Source organism: Chlorocebus sabaeus, chromosome 23 (assembly GCF_047675955.1).
Source record: "Chlorocebus sabaeus isolate Y175 chromosome 23, mChlSab1.0.hap1, whole genome shotgun sequence".
Taxonomy (NCBI): domain Eukaryota; kingdom Metazoa; phylum Chordata; class Mammalia; order Primates; family Cercopithecidae; genus Chlorocebus; species Chlorocebus sabaeus.
In genome coordinates, this window is record NC_132926.1 from 21971440 (window position 1) to 21999060 (window position 27621).

The 27621-nt window shown below is 37.5% G+C and overlaps 2 protein-coding genes and 1 long non-coding RNA gene across 4 annotated transcripts; 1 reads left to right on the plus strand and 2 right to left on the minus strand.

Moving 5' to 3' along the window:
* Window positions 1–830: 830 nt before the first annotated feature.
* On the minus strand, window positions 831–7369 carry PTTG1 (PTTG1 regulator of sister chromatid separation, securin). Of its 2 annotated transcripts, none has more exons than XM_008015201.3 (6): window positions 7262–7369; window positions 6748–6849; window positions 6253–6437; window positions 4901–4994; window positions 1685–1843; window positions 831–969 (listed from the first exon to the last, which is right to left on the minus strand). In XM_008015201.3, exons 2-6 carry the CDS (start codon window positions 6836–6838, stop codon window positions 890–892), a joined length of 609 nt encoding a protein of 202 aa, XP_008013392.1. In that variant the 5' UTR covers window positions 6839–6849; window positions 7262–7369; the 3' UTR covers window positions 831–889. The 2 variants fall into 2 exon arrangements, with proteins under 2 accessions (XP_008013392.1, XP_008013391.1); XM_008015200.3 differs by having other exon boundaries at window positions 7231–7338.
* On the minus strand, window positions 7366–10013 carry LOC140709959 (uncharacterized). The gene is made up of 3 exons (XR_012090794.1): window positions 9943–10013; window positions 9159–9192; window positions 7366–7468 (listed from the first exon to the last, which is right to left on the minus strand). It is a non-coding gene; the product is annotated as an uncharacterized lncRNA (long non-coding RNA).
* Window positions 9990–27184, plus strand: SLU7 (SLU7 homolog, splicing factor). The gene is made up of 16 exons (XM_008015199.3): window positions 9990–10149; window positions 14141–14326; window positions 14994–15147; window positions 15489–15569; window positions 15818–15982; window positions 16913–16981; window positions 20138–20185; window positions 20384–20515; window positions 20773–20870; window positions 21028–21095; window positions 21229–21368; window positions 22477–22638; window positions 23979–24083; window positions 24235–24306; window positions 24572–24688; window positions 25659–27184. The coding sequence occupies exons 2-16, from the start codon at window positions 14157–14159 to the stop codon at window positions 25836–25838; spliced, it is 1761 nt and encodes a 586-aa protein (XP_008013390.1). The 5' UTR covers window positions 9990–10149; window positions 14141–14156; the 3' UTR covers window positions 25839–27184.
* Window positions 27185–27621: the final 437 nt, after the last annotated feature.

Below are 27621 nucleotides of genomic sequence, written 5' to 3' on the forward strand. Positions count from 1 at the left end.
AACCCCAGCAAGTGACAGAAACAGGGTCTACTATGGACACATCTCTTTTCAAGAACTCTCCAAAGCCAGATTGGTGAAACACTGGAATTTTAAATAGTGGAAATGATTAAGGTTTTTAAAATATCTACCCCCCTCCCTCAAAAAAAAAAAAAAAAAAAAAAAAACCTATGAGCAACCATTTGCCATCTCTATTTTGATTCCAACCTCAGAACTGAGATCAAAATACCAGCTCTATCATTTTCTAGCTCTTCACATCTTTGACAAATCAATGAACTTCTGAGCTTCATTGTCTTATCTGGAAAATAGTGTCAAACATTAAACACAATAATGCTTCTCAAATACTCATGTCCAACACAAGGTAAAAAACTAAATACAGTTTCCTATAGGTGGAGTGTAGACCTTACTATCAGTAAATTATCTCCAGTGATCTTCAAGGAACCTAATTGAAGATCCCAAGGAGGTTGAATTCTCAGATTTAGAGCCTTTCAATACTGAGTACTAAAGTCATTAGAAACTAAGGCAAACCAGCAATAAAGAATGTCTAGCAATAGATACTTAATGAGTTGGAAGGAGCTCTTCTAATTAAGAGATCTAATAACTGTCACTAGTTAATGGCTGCAAAAAGTCAATAAAGTATACATTGAGGGGTATACTTTTCAGGAAAAACAGTGGTGGCTTCTAAAGTAAGCTGTTAAACCAAAAGGATTTAAGTTTTTAGAAATCAGACAAATCTCTATTGTCACATTATAGACTCTTTGTTAAACACCTCAGCTAGCTTTCATATTGTTTTAAGTAAACTCCACAGAAAAGCAAACACAATACTTGGAAGAATCTGTTAAAGAATGCTTTATTAATACAAATACGCACAAACTCTGAAGTACTAAGAAATTTAAATATCTATGTCACAGCAAACAGGTGGCAATTCAACATCCAGGGTCGACAGAATGCTTGAAGGAGACTGCAACAGATCTAGAAAACAGGAATCTCTTATTAAATTTCTGCAAATCGTTGAGTCACTGTGCATATCAACATAGATATCAGCTGTCAAAAACTCATGTTTTTCCCTTTGTCTGATCAATCACCTCCATCTCCTCCTGACACACACTTTTTGGAATATGTCTGTGGCCCCAGAATGGACTTTCATTAGGAAGTAAGTCTTAGAAGTACCTGAATCTCTTAGAGACCAAAGTAAGAGCTAAGAGTCTCACTAATGTAACTTATTAGCACAAATTATCCCACATCTAAACAAACAGAAAACATAATGATGGCTTTGACTACCAGTTCAAACAAAGACCTCAAACCTTCTGCAGTAAGAAATTATTGTCAGTCTATGCTACAACACAGGTGTTTTGATCTTATATTAGCTTTGGATATAATATGGAATCATCATTCCAACAAGTTTATTATATATGCTTCAACTTACAGCCTAAGAAGATGTGAGAATTAATCTTTTGGCTGTAACTAAGACTATCCAGTTTCCAGAATAACAATTTTACTGGGGCATTTGGGACTAAAAGGCAATACCAATTGAGAATAGTTTATTTTTCTGAAACCTTATCCTTGTCATTTGAAGGACAGAAATGACTCACAGGCTCACCTCCCGCACAACTTTGTTCCCACGGTAATGGAAGTGTTATGAAACAAACTGTTTGCAGCCCTTCTAGAAGGGCACTTGCTTACTTACTGGATTCCCATGGTGGAGAGGGCATCTTCACAGGTGAAGGGGGGCCCAGCTGAAACAGCTTTTCAAGCTCTCTCTCCTCGTCAAGGATCATGAGAGGCACTCCACTCAAGGGGAGGTGCGCAATCTGGTGCTCTTCAGGTAGGTCAAAACTCTCAAAGTCTGTTAGAGAGAGAAAGTGTTTTTGTCAGAGCAGCAGTTCTCAGTGTGGGCTGTAGACTCCTTGTGGTCTGAGACACTTTCAGGGGGTCCATGAGGTCAAAACTATTTTCATGACAATATTCACACCTTTTCCCACTGGGTTGACATTTGTGATGATGGTACCAAGGCAATGGTGGATAAAGCTGCTGGTGCCTCAACACAAATCAAGGCAGTGACAGTAAACCATATGAGCAGTCTCTATGTTCTGCATCTTTCTGCACTTGTAGTTTAAAAATGCCAGTTTCACTTAATGTCACTTCACCATATGCAGTAGAAAGTATTAATTTTATTAGCTCTCCATCCTTGAGAAGATGTCTTTTTAATGTTCTATGTGATAAAATGAGAAGTATGCCATAAAGCACTTCCACTGCACACCAAAATATGATTATCTCAAAGTAAAAGGATTTGTGCAATTGTCTGAGTTGCAAGCTAAAACTAGAGAACTTTTTTCTGGAATACTGTTTTTACTTGAATTAACAACTGCAGGAAATCCCATGGTCACTCAGACCTGGATGCCTGTCACACTTTTTCTCAAAGGCATGAAAGAAGTCTATCACCTCAAGGAAAACTGATAGGCTTTGTTACCAATGGCAGAATATAAAATGACAAAATTTTGTCAAAAACAAAAATATGAAATTTTTTTTTTTTTGAGACAGAGTCTCACTCTTTCACCCAGGCTGCAGTGCAGTGGCACAATCTCTGTTCACTGCAACTTCTGCCTCCCGGGTTCAAGCAATTCTTCTGCCTCAGTCTCCCAAGTAGCTGGGATTACAGGCGCTCCCACCACGCCTGGATAATTTTTGTATTTTTAGTAGACGGGGTTTCACCATGTTGGCCAGGCTGGTCTTGAACTCCTGACCTCAGGAGATCTGCCAGCCTTGCCTCCCAAAGTGCTGGGATTACAGGCATGAGCCACTGTGTCTGGCCAAAAGAAAGAATTTTGGAAAACTTATCTGCAGTCATTAGCTTGACAGGTGCCTTAGACTTTTCTGATGAGATCAGTTGTGATATTAATGTGCTTTTGATATTGTATAATAAAGCATCTCAACATATAGGTATCTACATATCTCAGTGAATCAATATTTCTGAACGATCAATGCAAGATAGATGCAAGAATAAAAGATACACTCCAAGTGCAAAACAGACTGATGGATTTTACTGTCAAGATACAAAATGCTCATTGATATGGTTTTAGATTCCACATTGCAATTATATATTCAGAAACAGCCACTCGTGGGTTTTAGTGTAGTGGCAAAGAAAACTATCCACACTTATCTGAAAAGACTATTAAAAACATATCTGTGTGAGGTCAGGTTTTCTTCATATATTTTTCAAAAATATAAACCATGCCATTCTTCTCAAAGCTTTTCCAAAACAAATATTTTATGTTAAAAAAAATTTACATTAATGTAATGTGATTACTTACTGAATATCTTAAGTTTTTCAGTTTTAATTTCTAAATCTTTGTACTTAGGTATGAAAGTTTTCTAAAGCCTAAGTACTCAAGAATTAGTCTGCTCTTTTTCAAGCCTGGTAAAACCCAAAAGGCAAGAAAGAATTGAATGATATGTGACTATTTAGCTTAAAACCACTGAATTGTAAAGGAAATCATAAACAGACAAAAGACTCCAGAGGAAAGAAGTCTGCAATATAAGGGGAGCTAATTTTATCTATAAAGAGCTCTTTAATCAAAGATAAACACAAACAAGAAGTTAATAAAAGAAAAACTAAGTGGCCAATAATCAAATATGCTCACCACACAAATCTAAAACAATGAAATATTTCTTTTCTGATAAAGATTAGAATTTTAAAACATTGATAGTTAGTGAACATGGAGGAAGCAGACATCTTCATCCACTGTAGATGGATTTAACAATTTACACTATTTTGAAGGGCCACTTAGCAATATCTCTTTCCTCTAACATAGGATATTGTGGTCTTCATTCTTGATCAATATGCATAAATCTACCTCATTTTCCCCAATGGCTGAATGATAATTATTAGCACGGATGCACCACATTTTATAATTTTAAAACTTAATCACACAAACCCTCGAACCCAGCAATCCTTCTCAGTTTCCCTCCTGATGTACTCACAAACTTGCAATGAGATCATTTCAAGAATACTAATCGTAGAAATGTTTGTAGTTTCTAAAAGCCAGAACAATCTGAATGCAAATTAGTAAAAGAATAACTACATGACCTCTTTGGCTAAATAAAAGGGTAAAAGATCCAGCTCAGAAATCTGTAAGGCCCTCCCTGATCTGCCCCCACACCTCACCTGTATCCTCCTTCACTCTGCCTGTATTTTTCCTAGAACCACTTCAGTCCCTTTTCCTACCTCAGGATCTTTGTACCACTTTGACCTACAATGCTTTTTTCTGGCTCACACTCACAGTGAGATGGCTTGTCCAGCATCTGACTTTCCCTTCAAATTGTGGGCTCCCATAGGCAGGGCCCATCTTGTTAAACAGTGTGTCCAGCACCTAGTGATGCCTGACACACAGTGGCTTCTCCTCAAATGGTTGAGTAAATTAAAGCTTGAGAAGCCATTTCCAAAACAGAAAATACTTCAGATACATGTAGCAGGTTGAAGAAATTTGAAAAACACGTCTTCACTGTCTTATGTAGATTTTTCTAACCAAAGAAATAATCCTACCAAAGCACTCTCAGGCATTGCTCAACTTGACATAAAGCTCACTTTCTAAAAGGCTTGTGAGAAAGACTGTCCACAATGGGACTTATTCAATATTCATGAATACATCTTACCTTCTCTAGGTGATAAGCTTTTACAGACAAGAACAATGTCTTCTATATCTTTGTTCCTATTCCCCTCTTGATCTAAGATGATACCTTGCAAATAATTCCATCAACAAGTACATTTGTCCAAAACGACCCAGATTCAGACAGTCTCATTATAGTTTTTGGTCATATATTACATTCATATCAAGTTACAGCTGAGCTGAATACTAAGAAACTAAAGGCCAAAAGCACTTTTTGCAATTACAAAAGATACTACCTAGAGGATTGAAGGGAAAGAATTTTTCTATTTCTGGATAGGCATCATCTGAGGCAGGAACAGAGCTTTTTGTTTTAACAGTCTTCTCAGTCATCTAGAACAGCCAAAGAAAATATGGGTTAGTGAGAGTGGATGTCTTATTAGCTGATTAGTTTTTAAATTTGTCAATTTCATGCTGCTTTCTAAGAAGCCATAATCCTTAGTTTTCATAATTACACCTAAATATACTTCAAATAATATGATTCAAATGTAATTCGAGTAGCATGACTCAAAAGTTAAAATCTGAAATGTAAGTACCAGCACCTGTCAGCGTAAGTTATCAAGAATGCAGAGTTAATTCAGAGCTAATCAACGCAATTATTCAACCTAACAGAGGAGAAAACGGGCATGAATCACCCAGGATAGTAGCTAATCATCAAAGCCATTTTTGGCTTATAGGAGTGTGATTTTTCTGCAAGTGTTACCTAATTATGTGCTTGGTTAATATTAAAAACAAGTTTGTGTTCCTCAAATACACTGAGGAAGAGGCAGCAAGACACTGTCAAGGACTTTAGAAAAATGCCATGGGCAATCTCCTAGTCTGGAGTTGACGGGTCTACTACAGTCTACTACAGAAGGGTGCTACAATGGAAGCCGGCATATTCCTGATTTATCTCACCTCACATATGCATGCCTAGAACTCCCTATGGGGTTCCCACACTTCGGTTCTGTGTCTCATTGTTTTTGTCATATCTTTGCAATTCCTGTATTTAATATTTTTAAGTTAATTCACTTTTTTAAAAAGACATCCTTGTCCTAAGTTGCACTACATGTAATTCACCAGTTGTTTCCTAATGCAAATTAAACAAAACAGTTATTCAAATAAAGTGTTAATCCTCATGCTAATGTCATCTTTCACAGCAAAGTGCTCTCAGTCTGGGATACACAGACCTGTAGCTTGTGACCCACACTCACACAAACATCAACATGCTAGCAAATTGTCACCAAACAAGCTGCTGCTTGCCCTGGAAGGCTAGGCGGAGAATGGCAACACCTGTGCTATTATAGCAGCGACAGAACCTCTTAAGGCACCCTCTCTCTCAGTACGTATCTGTAAGTAGATACCACCAACCAGTTTTAAGACACTAGTTAAGGACAGGTGAGGGACAAATATGCATTAGTTGCATCTGAGATTTCCAATCTCAAGGCACCAAGAGGGCCACAAGGACAATCTGAGTTTCCTCCACTACTCTGCTTGCTAACCTCTATCTCCCTTCTACTCAGAGGGAAGAAAGCTGGGTAGGATGATGCCAATCGTCATTTTAAGAGTCAAAAGCGCTTGTTTAAACAGTGTCTTTATAGCCAACACTTACCTTTTTGGCAGAAAAGTTTGGCTGTTTTTGTTTGAGGGGTCCCTTGGTCTTTACAGACTTTTCTGTAGCTCTGTTGACGGTTCCCAAAGCCTTTCTTGTAGCTTTAGGTAAGGCTGGTGGAGCATCGAACGTTTTGCCAAAACGTGGTGTTGAAACTTGAGATCTCCCATCTAAGGCTTTGATTGCTGAAGAAAAAGTCTTACTGTAAGAATATTCCAGCAGCAAAATACCTGTACAACTTGAATACTGTGTATGTAAACTTGACGTAACTCTCACCCCCAAACCCACCCCCCATTATTGGTAGTGGTATGGCTATGATAGGCCTAATAGCTGAGATTCAGTACTCCCTTAAATCATCTCATTAAGATACTGAAAATGAAAAAGGACCAATAACAGACTTGACTCCAATTGCCCAAAAAGTACACTAAATGTCTCGTCCAGCTCCAGGCCACGTACACAATACCAGTGTAACCGACTGCAGCCTTGTGTACTTACAAGGTCCAGATCCCAACTTCAGCCCATCCTTAGCAGCCACACGGGTGCCTGGTTCTCCATTTTCCTTATCAACATAGATTAGAGTAGCCATTCTGGATTATTCTAAGAATGATATACATATTAGATACTGGGGAAGGTAGGAGAAGCAAAGGTATAGCAACATACCAAAGTTTCTGTCCTAGGGATGTCCACACAAAAACAAGAACTAAACAGAGGGACAGTCACGGGCGTGAGCCAACAAGTACTTAATCCAGCTCTCAAATCTTCCAGCCTCAGTCAGAGGCTCTAAGGTCCCGAGGAGCAGGCGGTTTGGGGCTGGCACTCTTCAGATAATTGTCGTGGGTCCAGTTCGCAGTCCGAGACCGCGCTCAAACGGGCTCGGAGCCATCTACGCCCCAGGCAGTCCCCCAACCCCAACCCCAGCCCCAGCTTCAGCCCCAGCCCAGCCCCAGCCCACCTCCTTCCCCACCCGACCAAGCTCACCTAACCAGCCGTGACCCTCCCGTTCACTCACGCAGCTTCCAACAGCCACTTTCGTCTAAGGCGGCGGTGAACGGACGCGGCGCACTCCCGGTTTAAACCACAACTCGCGGCCCAATTGGCTCTTCCGCTCAAGAGGCGGGGCCGGGGGCGTGGTCACCAAGCCGAACCAATGGAAGGGACCTAAGCAGCCAGGACTCCGCCCCAAAAGCTCTTTCTTGCAAACACTGTGGCACGTTTTCTGGGGAAAAAAAAATCTAGGGTCTTGTAATATTAAAAAAAAAATTGAGAGGCTTTTTTTTTGCTCTCCATATTATTAAGCTGCATGGACTGTGGTACTGACTCAATAACAATGTTTTATTGCTTTAAGATATATTTATTTAAATGGCACCGTAGAAAGGATGGAAAATAAATAGAAATATTGTAGAAATGGTCGAAACAACCAATGTTGGGTCTAAAGAATACTAGGAGAGAAAAATTTAAAATTAAGAAGAAATGTAAGTACAGATAGATCAAACAGCAGCGTTTGAGTCATTCTCTTATGCTTATGATTAAGAACGAACTAATCATTCCCTAATCTGAGGATTATCCTCAATACTTCAGGCTAAGATGCTGTTTCTGTTATACCATCACGAATCTGTTTTAGGAACAAAATTATGATTCTAATGAATACATAATTTAGTCTTCCCTTAAAATCCTATCATTTAATACTGATTTATTTTAAACCTCTAACATCTCAATAATATACTAACCAAAGCTGTCTGGAAGGGCTTGGCCAGGGAGCAAGAGAACATCAGAGAGATAATAAAGATATAAAAAAGGAATTCCAGTTTCCCAGATATGAAAAGAAATTTTGCTTGAAAAAGTTGACGACTTTTTCCTGTTTCTATAGTAAAATGGAATACACTGAACAACCACAAGATAAAGGAATACATTCAAAAGATAAGGCTGACCTGTGTCATTCAAACTCCGCTTCCCACAGGTCACCATATATACATTTTATACCTGCAGATCAGCTGAGAGAGAGGAGTTGATTCCATATTACTCTTTCACAAAAGGCTTAACACTATATCTGACATAGACATGGTTCTCAATATATGCCAGTTCATCATCTCTTCTTCCCTGGCATTTCAGGACCAATATTGATTGAATGATTCATTCATTCACAAATATTTATTGAATACCTATTAAATGGCGGACTTTATACTAGGTATCAAGAAGAAAAGAGCCTAACTTAAGGTGAAGAAAAGAGGAAAGACAGAAAAATATGCATACCTTTATTGTCCCTTCACTGCTCTTTCCTTTATCCCCACCCCTTATTTCCTCCTGTATCTCCTAAATTTTACATCATCATATTATATTATCAGCACTCAAAGTGTTAATTTTTGAGACTAAATCTTTACAACACCTATAGCTTCCAAGTGGGGATTCTCTATCTACAGAAGTTTTAGGGTGCAAGGTTTATCTCCTTAGGATGTCTTCTTTGTTTCACCAACAGAAAGCATTGTTTCTCCCAAGGTCATGCATCAGCTGTAAACCATAACCAGCCTCTCTTTGAATAACCACTGTTTTCTTACTAATGATGCCCTCAGACCAGCTTTGCTATTACTATTACTGGAAATACTCAATTGCTAAACCACCCTCACTCATAACAGCACTTAGTCCCTAATCAGTTTCTCCTAATCCTACTTTACAAACAGCAACCCATCCAGAACCAATCCCGGCTTTCCTAGACCTTCCTCAGAATCCTCCAGAGGGACCTCAAGTCTTAGAAAAGATTCAACTCTCTTGTCCTGGGCTTTCTGATTCTTCTTCGAGATGTGCTCTCCTGGTGGTTTTGGCTAATTAGACCTTAACACTCCTAAGCAAATTTCAGGAATGTTTTTAAGTGGAAAAAAACAAAGCCTGAGTAATTCATAGACTCTACTCACTTTCACGCCAGTCTCTGTTTCTTCATCTACTGCCCTGTAAAAGCAAAATTAATATTTATGCTCCTAAACTCCAGGTATTGCAAATTCTTAATGTGAAAAAAATAGATTCTATTATGTTAGGCTATTTTATTGAGGCAGGAATGATAACTATTTTAACTTTTACATTCAAAAAGGATATACGTTATAGGGGGGAGGGGGAGAACCACCAGAATAGAAAGCACAAAGAAAAAAAAATCACAAGAGATTCTACTACGAAAATTAGTTTATTTTCCAGTATTTTATTTTTATTTCACATGTATACTTCTAAAGAAGGGATGGGATAGCATAGATACTGTTTCTCCAAAATGGAAATCGTCGTGTTTTTTCCTAATGATAACGTGCCTTATGTTCTCACAGCACCCGGTATTCCTTTCATAGCAACTTTTACAACTGCTAAATTATCTGAATAGTTATTTCGGTGTCTTTCGCACTCTGATGTAAATTTGAGGGAAGACACTGTGTTCACCAGATCCCCAGCATGTTACACAGCCTGGCTACTAGTTACTGCCAAGTTTAACTGCTTTTTTTTTTTTTTTTTTTTTTTTTAGCTGATACTTCACCAAATTCTCCATTCATTTCACAGCCCCCTGGTGAGGCTTAAGCTCTTGTCTGTTTTGGCTTTTTTTTTTTTTTTTTTAAACTTCCTAAAATTCTCCGATTGTAAAAGAAAGTTCCTAAACAGAAGCTAAAAGAACCCGCCCAACTTGAATCTCTCCACATGCCGGGTAAATAGCGCGATACGCACAGCTAGAGTTCTCGCGATTTCCACGGCGCAAGAGGACCAAAGGCCTCCACTCCGCCCCGCGTCCCACCAGGAAATTAGTGCGCATGTGCCGATCGTCCGGAAGTTACCGCAGTGGCTGCCGGAATAAGGCGAAAAGCCGGAAGTAAACATTACGAGATTGGCTTGGCTTGTCTCGGATGGACTTGGGACCAGCTGCGGCGGGACTGGGTAAGAAAGTATTTTTAGAACTTTCGGGCGAACGGGAATTGGGGAACCTGAGAAAATGGGTCGAAGGCTCCTAATTATTGGATATGTCCTCATGGGGGTAATGAGCCCTCAGTTGTTGAGGAGGGAGCGAGGACGGCGGACCGAAAAGGAAGCCACTGTCCTGAGCCCCATTGATGGCACTCGTGCCCAGCCAGACCAGGTCTGCGTCTTCAGGGAAACAGTCGGGATAACTATGAGAGTGTCACCTTTGTGGCGGTGGCATTGAAGACCTTGAGCGATCCCCGGACTGCGAGCGGGGAAAGCTGCTTCCAGTACCCAATTTGATAGACTGTACTTCCTCGCCAGAAAAATTTACTTAAGCTTCAGTTTTTCCTGTTAAGTCGAGATGATCTGACTTCAGTGGGGTATCATGCGGATATAAATGAAAACATCTATGTAAGTAAAGCACTAAACACTGTCTTATGGTAAGCCCTCAGTAAGTGGGAGCTATTACTATTTTTAGTTGAAGAAAATAGGCCCCTTCACAGCGACGGAAACGAGTGAGTACAACTTGGTGACTATAATACTTCATTCAGTTTTAGTTTTTAATATTTCAGACCCAGAAGCCAATGTTCTATGGACAGAGTATAACATACTGTTTTTAGAGAACTGACTCTGGAGTCAGATTTGTGTTTGAAGTCCTTGTTTCTTACTACAATATGCTCTTGGCTGAGGATCTTACCTCTCGGAACCTGTTTCTTCCCTGTAAAATGGGGTTCATCAGACCTATCTACTGGGCTTATTGTGAAGATTAGATGAGGTGATACACGGTAGGCTCAAGAAATGGTAGCTGTTTTAATGAAGATTATTAAATTTACCTTTGTTCTGCTTCTCTTCGCAGTATATTTAGGCCATCAGTTTATATGTTACACAAATATATGAGGAGGTTTTCTATAGGTCAGACACAGGAGAAGAGAACACAAGCACCGTAGACCCCCAGGCATTGAGCACTTTCCACTGGGAAGGGGTTGTGTAAAGGCCCAGTGTCTACAGGGAGCACGATGTGTTAGAGGAACTACAAGAAGGTCTATGTAGTTAGTAGAGAAGGATGCGGGCATAGCTGTAATGGTGAGGCTGGAAGGTAGGCAGATGCCAGACCATGGTGAACCATGTAGGTGTGTTAAAAAGATGTCAGTTTTTAGAGTACGAATGATAAAATCCTTTGGAGCATCACTTTTTTTTGAGACGTAGTCTAGCTCTGTCGCCCAGGCTGGAGTGCAGTGATGTGACACCAGCTCACTGCATCCTCCACCTCCTAGGTTCAGATGATTCTCCTGTCTCAGCCTCCCTAGTAGCTAGGATTACAGGTGCACACCACCACGCCTGGCTGATTTTTGTATTTTTAGTAGAGACGAGGTTTCGCCAGGTTGGCCAGACTGGTCTCAAACTCCTTACCTCAGGTGATCCGCCCGCCTTGGCCTCCCAAAGCGCTGGGATTGCAGGTGTGAACCATCGCGCCCAGCTGTTGCTATTCGTTATGCTAGTTATTAGCCACTTGTGGTTATTGAGACTGGAAATGTGACTAGTTTAAATAAGTGTAAAACCCATATCAACTTTTAAAGACAGAGTTGTTTTTTCTAATTCAAATTTGCAATTATAATATGTTGGATACAATACAAATCTTGTAAAAGTAATTTTACCTGTTTATTTTTACTTTTTTAATGTGACTACCGGAAAACATAAAATTACATATGGGACTAGCATTGTATTTCTCTTAGATGGTGCTGTATTGAATTTTTGGATGGTACTGCATTGGAGGATTTTAAGCTTGGGCAGTAGGACATTGTATTAGTCCGCTTTCACATTGCCAATGAAGATATACCCCAGACTGGGCAATTTACAAAAGAAAGAAGGTTGTTGGACTTACACTTCCACGTGGCTGGGGAGGCCTCACAATCATGGTGAAAGGCACCTCTCACATGGCAGCGACAATAGAGAATGAGAGCCAAGCAAGACGGGTTTCCCTTTATCAAACCATGAGATCTCGTGAAACTTATTCACGACCAGAACAGTATGGGAGAAACTGCCGCCTTGATTCAGTTATCTCTCACCAGGTCCCTCCCACAACACTTGGGAATTACAGGAGTACAATTCAAGATGAGATTTGGGGGGACACAGAGCCAAACCATGTCAGACATGATATGATCAGATTTGTGTTTTGAAAAATTAACACTGCAATGTGGAGAATTGATTGGAGGGAATCAGAGGAGACCAGTAAATAGGAAAAAGTAATAGCTTACACTAAGGTGGTAGCAGTAAGAATGAAAAGAAGTAGATGCATTTGAATGATATTCAAAAGGTGAAAATAACGGGTCTTAGTGATAACATAGATGTAGGGATAAGCTGAAGCACTTAATGTAAAGGGACGGATGGTGTTGTCTTTCATTAAGATAGGGAACAATGGGGCCAGGCGTGGTGGCTCACGCCTGTTATCCCAGCACTTTGGAAGGACAAGGTGGGTGGATCACGAGGTCAGGAGATCGAGACCATCCTGGCTAACAGGGTGAAATCCCCTCTCTACTAAAAAAAAAAAAAAAAAATACAAAAATTAGCTGGGCGTGGTGGTGGGCGTGCCTGTAATCCCAGCTACTTGGGAGGCTGAGGCAGGAGAATCGCTTGAACCCGGGAAGCGGAGGTTGCAGTGAGCCAAGATCATGCCACTGCACTCCAGCCTCAGCAACAGAGTGAGACTCCATCTCAAAAAAAAAAAAGATAGGGAACAGTAGGAGATTAGATTTCAGAGGGAAGATCATGAGATTGAATTAAGACGTATTGAGTTTAAATGCCTCTGACCTCTAAGTGGAGATGTCAAGTAAGCAATTGGATATATGTATCTGAAGCTCAGATGAAAAGTCTTGAGTAGAAAAATAAATTGTTCCTTTATTATTTTTTATTTTATAGAAAAATAAGTTGGAGAGCCAGCAGTGTTGTATTGTGACCATTGAAGCCTTGGAAGTAAATGAGCTTATCTATTAGTGAGAGTTTGAACTGGTTTAAAAGGTGCTGGCTGAGCCTTGAGGAATCCAACATTAAATAACTGGGCAAAATTTGATGACAAGAGAAGTATAAGAAAAACCAAGAGAGCCGGGCACGGTGACTCACGCCTGTAATCCCAGCACTTTGGGAGGCCGAGGTGGGCAGATTGCCTGAGGTCAGGAGTTTGAGAGCAGCCTGGCCAATGTAGTAAAATTCCGTCACTACAAAAAATACAAAAAATATTAGCCAGGCATGGTGGCAGGCACCCGTAATCGAGCTACGCAGGAGCCTGAGGCAGGAGAATCGCTTGAACCTGGGAGGTGGAGGTTGCAGTGAGCCGAGATCGCGCCACTGCACTCCAGCCTGGGTGACAGAGCGAGACACCGTCTCCAAAAAAAAAAGAAAAACCAAGAGAATGTAGTGTCAGGGAAGTCAATAAATAATATATAAAAAGGGAATGAACAGAGCTGAAAAATGTTCACATTGGATTTAGCACAATGGTCCTTGATGACTTAATGTAACTCTTTTCTTTAGAATGGTAGGGAGTGGAGGGCTAAGTTAGAGTAAGTGAGGATGAAAGTAGAAGGTGAGGAAGTGGAAGCAGTGATTATAGATAACTCTTGAGATGTTCATTCTTAAAGGGGTACAGAGATAGGACCCTCTTTCATTAAGAGTTACTGTGTTAGAAAAGTTTGAGACACATACACAGAAAGAGGGATTCAGGATATATATGAGAAAAAGAGTCCTGTGAAATTTTAAATACACATGTGTGTCTCTCTCCAATTGTAAATTGGAGTTGAGGGAGAAACAGTGCTAACAGTATATAGAGACCTTGAGGAGGGGAAAGAGACCCTTCCTTACACATACTATGGGGGGAAAAAACATATGAAACAGTATATATTATTAGGATGTCTTTTTGGTAGTTTGAGTGAACTAATGAAGGCCTTTTTACTGTAAATTTGACTTCTTTTCTTAGAGGAGGCCAGATAACCATGTCAGCGACAGTTGTAGATGCAGTTAATGCTGCACCCCTATCGGGGTCCAAAGAAATGAGTTTGGAGGAACCAAAGAAGATGACCAGAGAGGACTGGAGAAAGAAGAAGGAGCTAGAAGAACAACGAAAATTGGGCAATGCTCCTGCAGAAGTTGATGAAGAAGGAAAGTAAGTACTTAATTGTTGTATGATTTTTCATTGTTGTTGTATGATGTATTCAAAATTCAAATTCATGTCTACTTAGTTTATTAATTTTTCATCCTTTTATTTGAGAGGAATCTATCTTCATTGTTTATGTCTTTATTATTTATTTTATCAAACTCATATGCATGTGGTTTAATAATGAAATTATGTTGAAGGGCTTATAATGGATAGCAACAGTGCTTTTCACCCTTCCCACTCCGGCCTGCTCTACAGGAGTGACTGCTGTTAAATCTTTCTATTTTGAGTTTTTCTGGTTGTTACCTTCACATCTCTAGGTAATAATACCTACACAATTATTTTAATTAATTGACTATAGGCATTATTTGAACCAAAATTTCTTGTGATAGAAGATTTAGATTACTAACACACATCTCTATTTTCCTTCCTCTCTTGTCTTCCTTCAGTTATATCACTATTCTTAGTTTCCTAGTTGGAAATATTTTCACTCTAAAATAAATTACTTCTTTATTTTTAATTATTCTTTATTATAGTATAGCGATAGCAACCATATTCTCTTCCCCCACCACTGCAATATTTCTATTCTTAGATTTTGTGTAAGCTACCTTTGTAATTGTAATACTGATTATTTTCCAACTTTATTCTTAAAATTTTTTTTTAACTTTTATTACAGAGACATCAACCCCCATATTCCTCAGTATATTTCTTCAGTGCCATGGTATATTGATCCTTCAAAAAGACCTACTTTAAAACACCAGAGACCACAACCAGAGAAACAAAAGCAGTTCAGCTCATCTGGAGAATGGTACAAGAGGGGTGTAAAAGAGGTATGTAGACAACCTGTGTACCTCTTCATGGATATGGAGAGTTTAAGAACTTCACATAAGAACTTTCAGTGCAATACTATTTAAAGCAGAAACAGATAATAAAACCCTTTATCTGGTATTGGAATTCACCGTGCATTACTATTTTACCTTTGTATTTCTTGTATACATTTTATACTCCTGAAGTCCTTAAACTTTCACATTTGTAAATGTGTGGAGACTAACTCGTTTTCCTTTTAACAAAGAAATCATTTCACTAGACAAAATCATAATGAGAGCCAAAGTTATTTCTAACTTATGTAGTTAAGACATTTTCTTTGTTTTTTTTTTTTTTATATTTATAGAATTCCATAATTACTAAGTACCGCAAAGGAGCATGTGAAAATTGTGGGGCCATGACACACAAAAAGAAAGACTGTTTTGAGGTAAGTTCACCTTTGAGAATTTTGAAAACCATTGTCAGTCTTTTCGTTGTCAGAGAGCTTGCTTCTCTTTTTCTGAAATCACCTATGTTTAGGTACAAGTTAAATAAAAATTACTTTGAGTGGAATTGCTGTAAGACTAACTGATAATTGAATAGATCATAAAGTGCCCACTATGTGTAAAAGTTGTATGAAGTCTTCCTTTGGGTCATAAGCGCTTAGGAAAAGAGTAAATCTTACTCTGTTTTTAGAGACCTAGGCGAGTTGGAGCCAAATTTACAGGTACTAATATAGCTCCAGATGAACATGTCCAGCCTCAACTGATGTTTGACTATGATGGGAAGAGGGATCGATGGAATGGCTACAATCCAGAAGAACACATGAAAATTGTTGAAGAGTATGCCAAAGTTGATCTGGTGAGCAAAATTCCCTGCTTTCCTGGGGTTTTTAAAGAATCGTCCTTTTGCTGTATCTCTAGCAGTTCTACTTTTCAAATCTTGAAGCACTTTAAAAATGGTAGCATTTTTATATTAGTATTAGTACTACTGTATAGGCTACCTTTATGATTGTAATATTGAATAGAGGAAATAATGTGCTAGCCATATTTGCCAGCAGTTTCTTCTTAATTCTTATATTGTCCTTTACTCCCTGTCTTAGGTAGCAAAAGATACTGGAAGCATGAGAACAGATTCATGTCCAAAGCTTTTGGTTTTGTGAGGTTAGAAATGTATGGCCCCAAGCTATAGCTTGCCCATGAACCTATTTTATGGTGCCTCACATAGCATTTGGGAGTAGTAGAAAGGGAATGGATAATTTGTTTCAGAAAATTTTATTTTATTTTAACCCAACTTCAGTTTTTACTGTTATGATTTGACCTCTTCACCTTTATTCCTTTGAAGTCATAGTCGTACTGCCCTTTTTTTTTTTAATTAGAGGTATCATTTTAAAATTGTAAGATTTTATATAAAAATCTGGATTTCATCTTTTCTTGAACATTGTAATATATGGTAACCCCACGCCTGCCTGGTGAGAGTCAGTCATCTAGAGTTATGTGGCAACTGCTTGTTTTTGTCAGGGCTTGCTCCCTGCAATTTACTACTGATGCTGTTTGTTTCAGTTTACATTATTGCTTGGTTCAAACATTGTGTAACTCCTGCTCTTTATAGAGTAATAAGTCTAGGGCTACAAGGAATCCCAAAGAGATATGTTTGTTCAGTGACCTTTTCTGAAATGAATTAAAGTTATTCATTTTAAATATATAAAAATGTAGGTGGTGACTTGAATGTTGTAAGTAAAATTTAAATGTTCCTTTTTCTTTCTTTCTTTCTTTTTTTTTTCTTTTAAAGGCAAAACGAACATTGAAAGCCCAGAAACTCCAAGAGGAATTAGCCTCAGGAAAATTAGTGGAACAGGCTGTAAGTAATGAAAATGATCAAACAAAAGGTTTCATTTCTTTTAAACAAAGAAATGAAAATTGAAACAAGAATTCATTTTATAACTCTTCAGTTAGAGAGGAAGAGAGAAATGCTATTGGGGGGGAAAATAAAACTGATACTTTGTATACAGTTTATAGTAATATAAATTGATGCAGTTAATTTGGGAACAATACTGCCACTATTTATGTTTAGACACACAGGCAGACATACACTTACTTTTTCAAGTTAAATTATTAGATCTATCCATCCTAAAGAATTTTCTAGAGTTCAGAAAAATCATTATGCATAAAGATGGTACAGCATTTTTTACAGTAGTAAAGAAATTGGAATAGCTTAAATGTCCAGGAATAGGGAGTTGGTTAAGTGCATCTACATGGTATAATAGCTGCTTAGTTCTTAAAATGGCATTTCTCAAGACTTCGTTAACAACACTGGTTAACACTTGTATTTGAATGATACATGAAAAGGTAGTATAATATTATCACACTGAAAGAAAGACCAGAACACTAATTTTTATTTAATGTAGAATTTATGAATTTTTCTTTCTATCCTTTTTCTTTAGTATTTTCTGCATTTTCCACAATGAATACGTATTAGTTACATAACTGGGCAAAACATTTTTTGTATGAATGAAAGGTCTGTTGCAGCCAGTTTTTTTTTCTTTTTTTAAAATCCTTGTCAACTTAATAGAGTAAATGTATTATGCATATTAGAGTTGTCAAGTTTCTTTTTAACAAATCTAGGCACAAATAAATAGTAAACATTTATAGTTTTTTAGTTTAAATTTCTAAAAGGGTCTCTGAACCATGTATAAGTAACAAAGCAAACAGAACTTGAAATAATTACTAAGTGAGCAGTTACTAAGGTAACCTATCAGGCAAGTTAACAACATTAAGTTACCAGATAAGTGTTTAAAATCCATTTCTGGCCAGGTGCAATGGCTCACACCTGTAATTCCAGCACTTTGGGAGGCCGAGGTGGGTGGATCGGAGTTTGGGACTAGCATGGCTAACATAGTGAAACCCCATCTCTACTAAAAATACAAAAATTAGCTGGGTGTGGTGGCAAGCGCCTGTAGTCCCAGCTACTCGGGAGAATCGCTCGAACCCGGGCAGCAAAAGTTGCAGTGAGCCAAGATATACGCCACTGCACTCTAGCCTGGACCACAGAGCGAGACTCCATCTCAAAAAATAAATAAATAAATAAATAAAATGAAAACAAAATCTGTTTCTGTTCCATGAGAGATACATGCTGTTAGAAAAGTGAATTTGCCTCTCTGAGCTGCAGTTTAGTATGTCTGAAATAGAAATGACAACACCTACCCCCAGGAAGTTTATGTACATATCACATAGTAAACACTGGGTAATTAGTAGCTATTGTTGTGATTATTTTTATGTATTACTAACTTTGGGAAAAGAAAAAGGGCCTATTTCTTTTGTTCTAATATATTCTCTGTTGTTTGTTGTAAACATGGTGTAATTTCTTTCCCCAGTAAGGATACTTACTGTATGTAAGGGGCTAGTGATTTTTGCCCACTTGGATGCTTGGATATTAAGATGAACCACATATAGTAGATTTAGATACATAGCTGTCACTATAGAAATGTATGTAAATGTCCATTGTTGAACTAGCAAATAGTGGGAACTCAAAAAGATTATTTTTTACAAAATATTTATATTTCTGATTTTGAAAGTAACATTTAATATTAAGTGAAAAAAATTAGAACATTATATTAAAAAGAAAATATTCCCTGTGTTAACTATGAACGTTTTGAAGTAGGCCTTTCCAGGTCTCTCTTGTCCACATGTACCTGTTTATGTGTGCTAGAATACAAAATGTTTCTTACATTAATCCATCTTTATATATTCATTTATTACCTTCTTTTTTAATTTAACAACATAGAGTACAGTGAGAACATGTTTTCTGTCTATATTTATAGACCTATATCATCATTTATTTTTGTATAAATTCACATGGCTCAAAAATTAAAACAGTTTAAGAAGATGCACAGTGAAGTCTCCCCACCCCTGTTTCTGTCCACCCTAACACTAAACTTCCCCTCGCCCCAACTCTTTTGTGTATGTGGGTGGCTCTTTTCAGAGTTTCTTGAATAAATACAAATATATACTCTTATCCCACCTTTCTCTCCCCTCCCTTTTTTTAATCAAAAAAGTTAGGAAATGATACATACTTTTCTGCCCCTTAGATAGAATCACTTTTAATGGCCGTTCAGTGTTCCATGGAATGCAGTAAATTATATAACCAGTGATCTATTATTAATTTGACTTTTTCCCAATGTTTTGAAAAACCATTGCACATATACAGTACTGCACATCACATTCTTATATATCTTTATATAATTGACATGATACTAGGATAATCTTCTAGAAGTGTATTTCAGTGAGTTTATATTTCTAAAATGTTTATGATCTATCACTTAGCCATCATTCAGAAAAGCTACGCAGATTTATGCTTACATCTATAGACTGCATATACCTACACGTGTTTCTATATCTCCTCACTAATGCTATAATGTATTCTTTTTTTCTTTTTAAGTATTTCTAATCTGTGAAGCCTTTATGAAGGGACATGATGAAATACTGACCATGTTACTATAGGCATTCTGTGGTGTTAGAAAGTATTCTGACCAATTGCTAGTGAAGAAAAGTGTATCCTTGTGACAAGGAGTTTGGCCTCTCCTTAAATTACAATATTGTGTCACTTGTAGATTTTTTTCATTGCCCAGACTTCACTTTGGCTGTGAAGACATGAACCTAGTAACATTTTCTTTTTGGACTTACTGGGAAACTAGTAACGTTTAATGAAAACAGTATGTCTGAAGACTAATACATTTAGAAATTAATATTTATTGGGTACTTTGGTCATCTTAATCTTCCTGTTACCATTCTGTAGTTATAATGCTAATTAAAATTCTCTTGAAATTTGCTGGCTTTATAGACAGTCTAATAAAATTCACAATGGCATTCTTGTATTCAGAATTTGTGTGCTCATTACAACTGAGAAATGTGAGAATTTGTTCAGTTAGAATTAAGTTTTATTATCTTAGCTCTTTTAAGTGTTAATTGGATTAAGTGGAATGAAATTATGAATTATTTTTCTTCTTTTGTGATACAGAATTCTCCAAAGCACCAGTGGGGAGAAGAGGAACCAAATTCTCAGACGGTAATACATATTTGCTGCCTCTGAGTGTATATGAAATTTTTAAATTTCTGATGGCTAATAATAACACTAATAATAGTTTTTAAAGAACACAAGTAAATAAGGGTTTGGTTAAAGGGAAAAGAAAAAGAAAAAAAAAACAAGAATTACTTGCTGCTTTCTTTTCTTCTTACTTTTTTTTCCTTCCCCTCCCCCTTTTAGGAAAAAGATCATAATAGTGAAGATGAGGATGAAGATAAATATGCAGATGATATTGACATGCCTGGACAGAATTTTGACTCCAAGAGACGAATTACTGTCCGGAATCTCAGGATTCGAGAAGATATTGCAAAAGTAAGTCTTATCAACTTAACATACATATTTGAAAAATATTTGTCTTTCCAGCCTAAATTTTATCGACTCTGGGTAGCATACGGATAATAGAATTATTCTAAGATAAGGTTTCATTCTGTTTTTTCTCTTCACCTGTACCCCAGAATTGTATATACACATTTATTTAATTGATCATGTTCAACTCCTCCAACTAGTCTGCTGAAATCTTTTTGCTGTGAGTAAACATTAATTTATTCTTTAAATATTTTTTCTTCTAGTATTTGAGGAATTTAGATCCAAATTCTGCCTACTATGATCCAAAAACTAGAGCAATGAGAGAGAATCCTTATGCCAATGCAGGAAAGAATCCAGATGAGTAAGTATCAAGTTAAATGTACAGATTTCAAGATGAGGGAAAGTTTATTGTTTTCTGACCTGACCATAGATGGTGTTCATTTTAATTCAGATTCAGTTTTATGAATTAATTTTTCTTAAATCAATCTCTGAAACATTTTCTTTATTTGTATTTGCAGAGTGAGTTATGCTGGAGATAATTTTGTTAGGTACACAGGAGATACCATTTCAATGGCTCAGACACAGTGTAAGTGTTTCCTGTATGTCAAGGCATTTTATATCAGCTCATAAGAAGTTTGGGATTTTTTTTTTAAGCTTGTTTTCAAGAAGCATACAATAATGTAGCTGCCAACTCATTAAGATGTTTTGAATTACTCCAGTGTTTGCGTGGGAAGCCTATGACAAGGGATCTGAAGTACATCTGCAGGCAGATCCTACAAAGCTAGAGCTGTTGTATAAGTCCTTCAAAGTCAAAAAAGAAGATTTCAAAGAACAGCAGAAAGAAAGCATCCTGGAAAAGGTAATTTTGACCAAAATGCTAAAGAAGAACTTCTGTTAAAGAGAACTTACTAGTTAATAAGCTTTAGTTTTACATTTGGAAAATAATGCAAAGAGAGCCCCTCTCAATCCATGAAGAATAGTCCTTTTCTTCCTTTGTCTTAGTCAGATGCTATACAATTTTGTATGAGCTTTTACAGCAAAACAAACTACCTCATATCTTAGTAGCTTAAAATAAACATTTATTATTGCTCACAGTTGGGCGAGTCTCCTGGTCTGGGCTTGCTCAGCTGAGGTTAGGTGATGAACTAAGATGGCCTCACTCTTGTGTTTAGCAGTTAACAGGCTAATTGTCCTAAGGGGACCTCTTCTGGGACAGCTCATCTCCACCCCATGTGGTCTTATCCTCTAGTAGGGCAGCTTTTTAAAATGGCATTCTCAGAGTTCTAGAGAGTGGCAGCAAAAAGTGTGTGGTGGTACATAAGTGCCTTTGCTTGCATCACATTTGCCAGCTTCCCATTGGTGAAACCTAGTAATATGGCCAAGCCCATATTCAAGGGATAGAGAAAGACTTCGTCTCTTGATGGGAAGAAAAGCAAAGCCCTGTGGGGAAAGGGCATGCATACAAGGATAAGAGGAATTTATGGCCATCTTGTAACTTACTGTACTCCACAGATGAATAGCAACTGAGACATCTTCTATTTGCCTCAGAAAAAAAAATAGTGGCTTTTTTTTCCTACTGTGCTTTCTATAACAAAACCCAGTAAAGAATGTCCCCTTTCTTTCTGATTAGAAATAAATGTTTTCCTATATCATGTTGAGATTAATATATTATAATCTCATTTTTATATAAATTAAACAAAAAAGTCTTTCATTTGTATATAAAATTCAGAATAAATGTTAGGGAAGGCATGGAACCACTATACCCCAGGTGTTAACACTGGCTTAGTGGACCGTTTCAGGGTTCTAACCAGGTCCCTTCAGATCTTTCTTTTTACCATTTTTTTGGTTAACATCAGAGAAAACAGAAATAATAAATAAATAGAATAAGAAAAAAAAAATGTTTTCTTGGAAATTTAAATGCAAATCAGGTTGTAAAATGTATTGAATAATGTCCAATGTCCTTTTAGTATGGTGGCCAAGAACATTTGGATGCCCCTCCAGCTGAATTGCTTTTAGCACAGACTGAAGACTATGTGGAGTATTCAAGACATGGGACAGTCATCAAAGGACAGGAGCGGGCTGTTGCCTGCTCTAAGTATGAGGAGGATGTGAAGATCCACAATCACACAGTATGTGCTAAACTGGAACAATCTTGTGTCCTTGTTAGTTTTGCTCTGTATTGCATTTTTCCACTACAACTTTATAGCTAACCGTTTCTATGCTCTATGCTTTAAAAAAAAAAAAAAAATTTAACACTGTTTCAGGGAATTTTTTCAAAAATAGAAATATTTTAAAGGAATACTATGTTCATCTATATACTCATCATCTAAATTCCAAAATTTTTAACATATTGCCTTATATGCTTTGTCTAGTTGTATGTGTGCATATGCACACTGTTTTACATAGATATGTAAAATACACATATATACACACATATAGTTTAGGTATACATTTTTTTGACTGAAACATTTGGAAATTACATATATCATGACATTTTATCCATAAAAACTGTATCACATATCTCCTTAAAATGAAGACTTTCTTCTATATAACCACGTTGACATTATTGCACTTTAGAAAATTAGCATTAATTCTATAATATTACCTAATATCTAATCATTAATCACATTTTCCAAAATATACAGAAAAAATGCCTTTAACACCTATTTTTTGTTTTAGTCAGAATTCATTTCAAATTTATTTTGATCATTATTTGGTTATTATGTCTCTTTTCTAGAATGTATCTCTGCATTTTCATGATGATGACCACTTAACAGATTAGGCCAGTTAGTTTGTAAATTGTTTCATATTCTGTATTGACTGGATCCTAGTAGCATTATATAGCTTGTTTCTCTATCCCTGTATGTTTTATAAATAGGAATTCAGGTCTAACAGCTTGATTGGATATAAGTTAAATATTTTGACAAGAATATTTAATAAGTAATGTAGTATATTCGCATTGCATCATAAACATCATAAAGCATGTATTGTCCTTTGCTGTTCTCTTGAAGTAACCAAACTACAATTGTCTCTCTTAGTTGAGGGTCAAAAACCTAATTCCCTATAGTAGCCGGGCCAGTGATCATACATGAGTGAAGTGAGCCAGGCAAATTGTACAAACTGGAGAACATAAGCCCTGTATAATGGGGCATCCACTCTTCAGCAACAGCCGATTATTGCCAAGTGGTTATGTAGGCCCAGAATTTGCCACTCCTTCATTTTTCGAGAGAAGTCAGATACACTAAATTTTTTTATAGGCTTTTGGGAATAGAATTTAAGAGCTTTATAACTACAGTGCTTGCCTCTCACACTTCAGGTCAGACTACCTTGTCCCTGTTAGCCAGCCTTGAATCCCCATAATTTTTCTCCTAAATTACCTTTAAAGGGCTGTATTATTTTATACTCCTATCAACAGTATATAGAAGTTTCTAATTTCAGCTTCCTTTTTAAGTAATTTCTCTCTCTGCAGCATATCTGGGGATCGTACTGGAAAGAAGGCCGATGGGGATACAAATGCTGTCACTCTTTTTTCAAGTATTCCTATTGTACTGGAGAAGCTGGGAAGGAGATTGTTGTAAGTAATTGTCTTTGGTTCTTAAAGGTATAAAACAACCGAAGCTCCTAAGTCAAACTAAAACATACTGTCTCGTGTTTCAAATTTTAACTTTTTCTTAGATGATTAGTAACTATGACACTCAACTCAGATCACATGTATTTTTCCACAGAACTCTGAGGAATGTATTATAAATGATATAACTGGGGACGAATCTGTGAAAAAACCTCAGACTCTCATGGAGGTAAGTTGATAATCATTTGTCCTGAATTTTTAAGTCCTGGAGGGAGGGCTTTAAAACCTGCACCTGAGTTTTTTTGTTTTGTTTTGTTGTTTTTCTTTTGAGACAATCTCATTCTGTCACCCAGGCTCAAGTGCAGTGCACGATCTGGGTCCACTGCAACCTCCGCCTCCTGGGTTCAAGTGATTCTCGTGCCACAGCCTCCCAAGTAGTGCACCCGAGCTTTGTTTTCACATTAATAACACTGCATTTCAATCCTCCCTTCCAGCTGCATCAAGAAAAACTGAAAGAGGAAAAGAAGAAGAAGAAAAAGAAAAAGAAGAAGCATCGAAAGAGCAGTTCAGATAGTGATGATGAAGAAAAGAAGCATGAAAAATTGAAAAAGGTAATTTGTGAAGTCTAAATAGTAAAAGTGTTAAGTAACAGTATTCTTTGTTTTTGGGGTTGTTTTTATTTTTTTGAGACAGGGTCTTGCTCTGTTGCCCAGGCTAGAGTGTGCAATCTCATCTCACTGCAACCTCTGTCTCGTAGGCTCAAGCAATTCTCCTGCCTCAGTGTCCCAAGTAGCTGGGATTACAGGCACATGCCACCATGCCCAGCTAATTTCTGTATTGTTTTATAGAGCCAGGATTTCACCATGTTGCCCAGTGTGGTCTCAAACTTCTGAGCTCGGGTGAACCGCCCACCTCATCCTCCCAAAGTGCTGGGATTGCAGGCTTGAGCCACCGCTCCTGGCCAGTATTATTTGTAAAGGCCTTTATTTGTAATGGCCTATGATCTAGTCCTGTCTCCAAATGCATTTTTAAAATGATGAAACAAGCCTAGAGTCTGAGTGATTTGCTCAAGTTATATTAATGGAGGTATTGTGGGGTGTAGGTATTGCCTTCTTCTTGGAGTATTTAGTAATCATGACTAATGGACAGAAGAAATGTGCATTATAAAGCATTTTAGAGTTATTGCCATGTTGACCAGAAAGAATTGCCTTCTAGCTCTATAATTTGTAAGTTTCAGCAAGTCCTTGAGAAAAGTCAGAATTGTAGTCTTTACCAGAAGCATCATTTGCGAGCTTGTATCAGTAAAGTGAACCTCATTTAATTTTTGTTATTAAATAAAATTTCTTCAACATTGATTTAAAATGTTATAGAATGTTTTGTGCTCTATAAAAATATCATATAAGCCAAATAGTGATTAGTTGTAGCTTGACAGTAGAAGGGCTGACTCCAAAGCTCTTTCAGGCAATCTGCATTTCTGATAGAGCAGTTCATACTCAGTGGGGTCCATTGGTACTCTGCCACTTCTGAAGAAAAGAGATCTGATGTAGAGCTGTGATATGCATTTTATTCCTCTCTCGATAGGCACTGAATGCAGAGGAGGCCCGCCTTCTTCATGTCAAGGAGACCATGCAGATTGATGAGAGGAAGCGGCCTTACAATAGCATGTATGAAACTCGGGAACCTACTGAAGAGGAAATGGAGGCATATAGAATGAAACGTCAGAGGCCAGATGACCCCATGGCCTCTTTCCTTGGACAGTAGTAACTAGTCAGATGACCATCCAAGATAGATGCAGCTGATACATTCTTTTCAGCTTCTTATTGATGATTGTAGATACAAAAATCCTTGTTTATTCTTCTTGCTGCCTGACTTTAATAAATATTTCAGGTGCCTCACAGTAAGTTCACTCCTTTCCATACTGAAGAAGCAAAAAAGAAAAAGAAGAGGCACATGAAGTGTGCTTTTGGGAACAGAATTTAAAATTGGATTAAGATTTTATTTCCAGTTTTATGTGAGTCATGTGTAAAGAAGCCTTGGCTCTCTACCTATTAAGAATGTCTCTCTCTACATTTATTAAGCTTCAAACTTTATTGCTTTGATTTTTGTGGCCCTATATTTAGTCTTAGCATACCTTGGTTTTGAGGAAAAAACAGGACTTTTTTTTTTTTTTTAAGGACTTTGTTTTTTTAAAATAATTACTAGCAACTCTATGACTACATTTATTTTCGTGTTTTGTTTTCTTTAAGAGATAGGATCTTGCTATGTTGCCCAGGCTAGTGAGCAGTGGCTTTTCACAGACGCAGTCATAACGCCCTGCAGTCTTGGGCTCAAGCGATTCTCTCTCCTCGGCCTCTGGAGTAGACTAAATGTGTTAGTCTTTGAATGGAAAACAACTATTTTCTCATCATTGGGTCAATATTGACTGATCAGTAGTAGGTCTTTACCATTCTGGACATAAGCCTTTAGATGTAGAAATCCTTTCCTTTATCATAGAGGATATGGTTTACGATACTATTTGTTTTCATTGTGATTGCCCTCATGTAACAATCATGAATATTAGATTTTTTAAATTGTAGAATATCCTAATATTTATAGCCAGCAGCTGTTACTTTGTTTGTAAAATTTGCAAAAATCCAAAACCTGAAGTTGGCTTCTTGAAAGAATTACAAGGGTAGCTTGTAGGGATATTAGTAATAGATTGCCATGATCCTGAAGCCCCTTCTCAGAACACTATGAAGATAATACTGACAGAGTGGAATCAGTGAAAACAGCCTAACAAAACCTCCAACTTCAGTATATCAACTTTTAACAGCTCACTGGCTTTTCTAAACTACCAAAAACTACCTATAGGATACTGCATCTCAGAAAGGGTGGTGTGAGAGTAACTGAGTCAAATTGTCAAGTACTTTGGATATACATAGTGTCTAGCTTTAGATTGGTATGAAATTAAACAACAATGCAAATAGATTTAATTCTTATTTACTTCAAGAATGCAAAAAAATGTTCATTTTCCTATCCAAACAGGGTGGTTCAACATAAAGGCTGACATTGTTGTGTCTGCTTTGTATTTTATCTTTTGTTAAAGATAAATAAATGACAATACGTAACTGCGTGGTTTGTAGCATTATATCTAATATTTGGCAGAAAAGTTGTTTATGGGACAGGGAGGGGAACCTGGATTAGCTTCCGTGAGTTTAAGAAAATTTCAGCATCCTGTCACCTAACCTTTCTGTACCTCTTTCCCTCTTCTATGAGGCCTAGTTTACTTTGATTTAGGAAGAATTCTATAATATCCAGAATCATGTCTTCTGTTTTATTTTCGAAAAGTAATGCCCAGCCAGCCTGGCCAACATAGCGGAACCCCATCTCTATTAAAAATACAAAAATTAGTTGGGCATGGTGGCACACACCTATAATCCCAGCTACTCAGGAGGCTGAGGCATGAGAATTGCTTGAACCCGGGAGGTGGAGGTTGCAATGAGCAGAGATTGCACCACTGCACTCCAGCCTGGGCAACAGAATGAGATCCTGTCTCAGAATCGTA